Raw genomic sequence first — 1,198 nt, 5'->3', positions numbered from 1 at the left:
CCTAGATGCTTCCCAAATCATGACAAGGAGCCTCGGGGATTTCAAAAGAGAACCAAGAAAAGCAATTCAGACCGTTGAAGACAGAAAACAAGTATGTTTGAATCAAAGCCCAGATTCTCAATTTAAAAAAATACAGATGACCAGTTGTTTTTAGTGAAGTGTTTTGACTTTCAGGATCCGTTTGGGGATGTGATCAAAAGAATCATGCATGAAATTCATCTTCACGCCCAGCTGAACCCCACTGGTGACCTGGGCACTCAGGTGTATGAACAGTGGTCTGTTCAGAAAGAACGACAAGGTGAGTTTATGTTTATTTCTTTGTGTCTTAAATGTTAATTATGCATTTGAATAACATTAACAATTTGGGGAAATTCCTTTTTTTTTTTTTCAAATAATGCGAGTTTTAAGCAGAAAGTTGTGAAAATTGTTTTTTATATCTTGCAAACTTTGTCAATATAAAAATAGTTGCATAAACACATTTTTTTAACCATTGTAGCTGCAAAGGAGGGAGATCAGAAAGTGCGAGTTTGTGCTGAATATCTCAGGCAGTACAACAACGGCCTGATGCGCTGCAACATCCTTCGAATGCAAGACGCCCTCAGCTTCCTGAAGAATTACCATGAAGAGCAAAATAAGAAGAAAAGTTCTCCAGATGAGGAGCAAAACATACAAATAACCGACACAGAGAGATTTCTCTTCAAGCTCTTTAACGGTACCGCCATTTTTCTTTCATGTATTAGCAGTACATTGTACTCTTTAATTTTACTGCATTTCTTCTTACAGTTGAGAAAGTGCTTTTAATTTGATTTTTAAAGTAAGAAATCATTATTCTTAGTGCTGTATTTTTCAGACTATAAACCCTTTTATAATGGAAACACTCAAAATACCAGACTGAACCAGAACAGTGAAAAACAAGGCTTAAGTCGCTCCAGAGTATATGTCACAGCAAACAAAAATGCATAATAAAGCAGAATAAAAAATATTGGTGACATTTATTATAACAAAATACAGAAACAAGAACTGACTTTCCATCTTGAAAGGCAAATCATAATAACAGAATTAATAAGAAGACTGAATATATGCACGCTTCACTACCGTCACACAATGAATTTCATGAAACATAGGACGGATACTAGTATATTAGCCAAACAACTGAACAATTCTTCAGATAAATGTTAACAAGTCAACAAAACTCACT

General features: G+C 34.9%; 1 protein-coding gene across 1 annotated transcript; it reads left to right on the top strand.

The window, feature by feature from the left end:
- Positions 1-6: 6 nt before the first annotated feature.
- On the top strand, positions 7-791 carry LOC112140394 (interferon-induced helicase C domain-containing protein 1-like; the record flags this gene model as incomplete). The annotated part of the gene is made up of 3 exons (XM_024263333.2): positions 7-91; positions 175-298; positions 497-791. Coding segments are annotated over exons 1-3 (491 nt in total), but the record flags the coding sequence as incomplete, so codon positions are not given.
- Positions 792-1,198: the final 407 nt, after the last annotated feature.

The sequence above is a fragment of the Oryzias melastigma genome, unplaced genomic scaffold, assembly GCF_002922805.2.
Source record: "Oryzias melastigma strain HK-1 unplaced genomic scaffold, ASM292280v2 sc07274, whole genome shotgun sequence".
Taxonomy (NCBI): Eukaryota; Metazoa; Chordata; class Actinopteri; order Beloniformes; family Adrianichthyidae; genus Oryzias; species Oryzias melastigma.
This window is presented reverse-complemented; position numbering and strand designations above follow the sequence as displayed.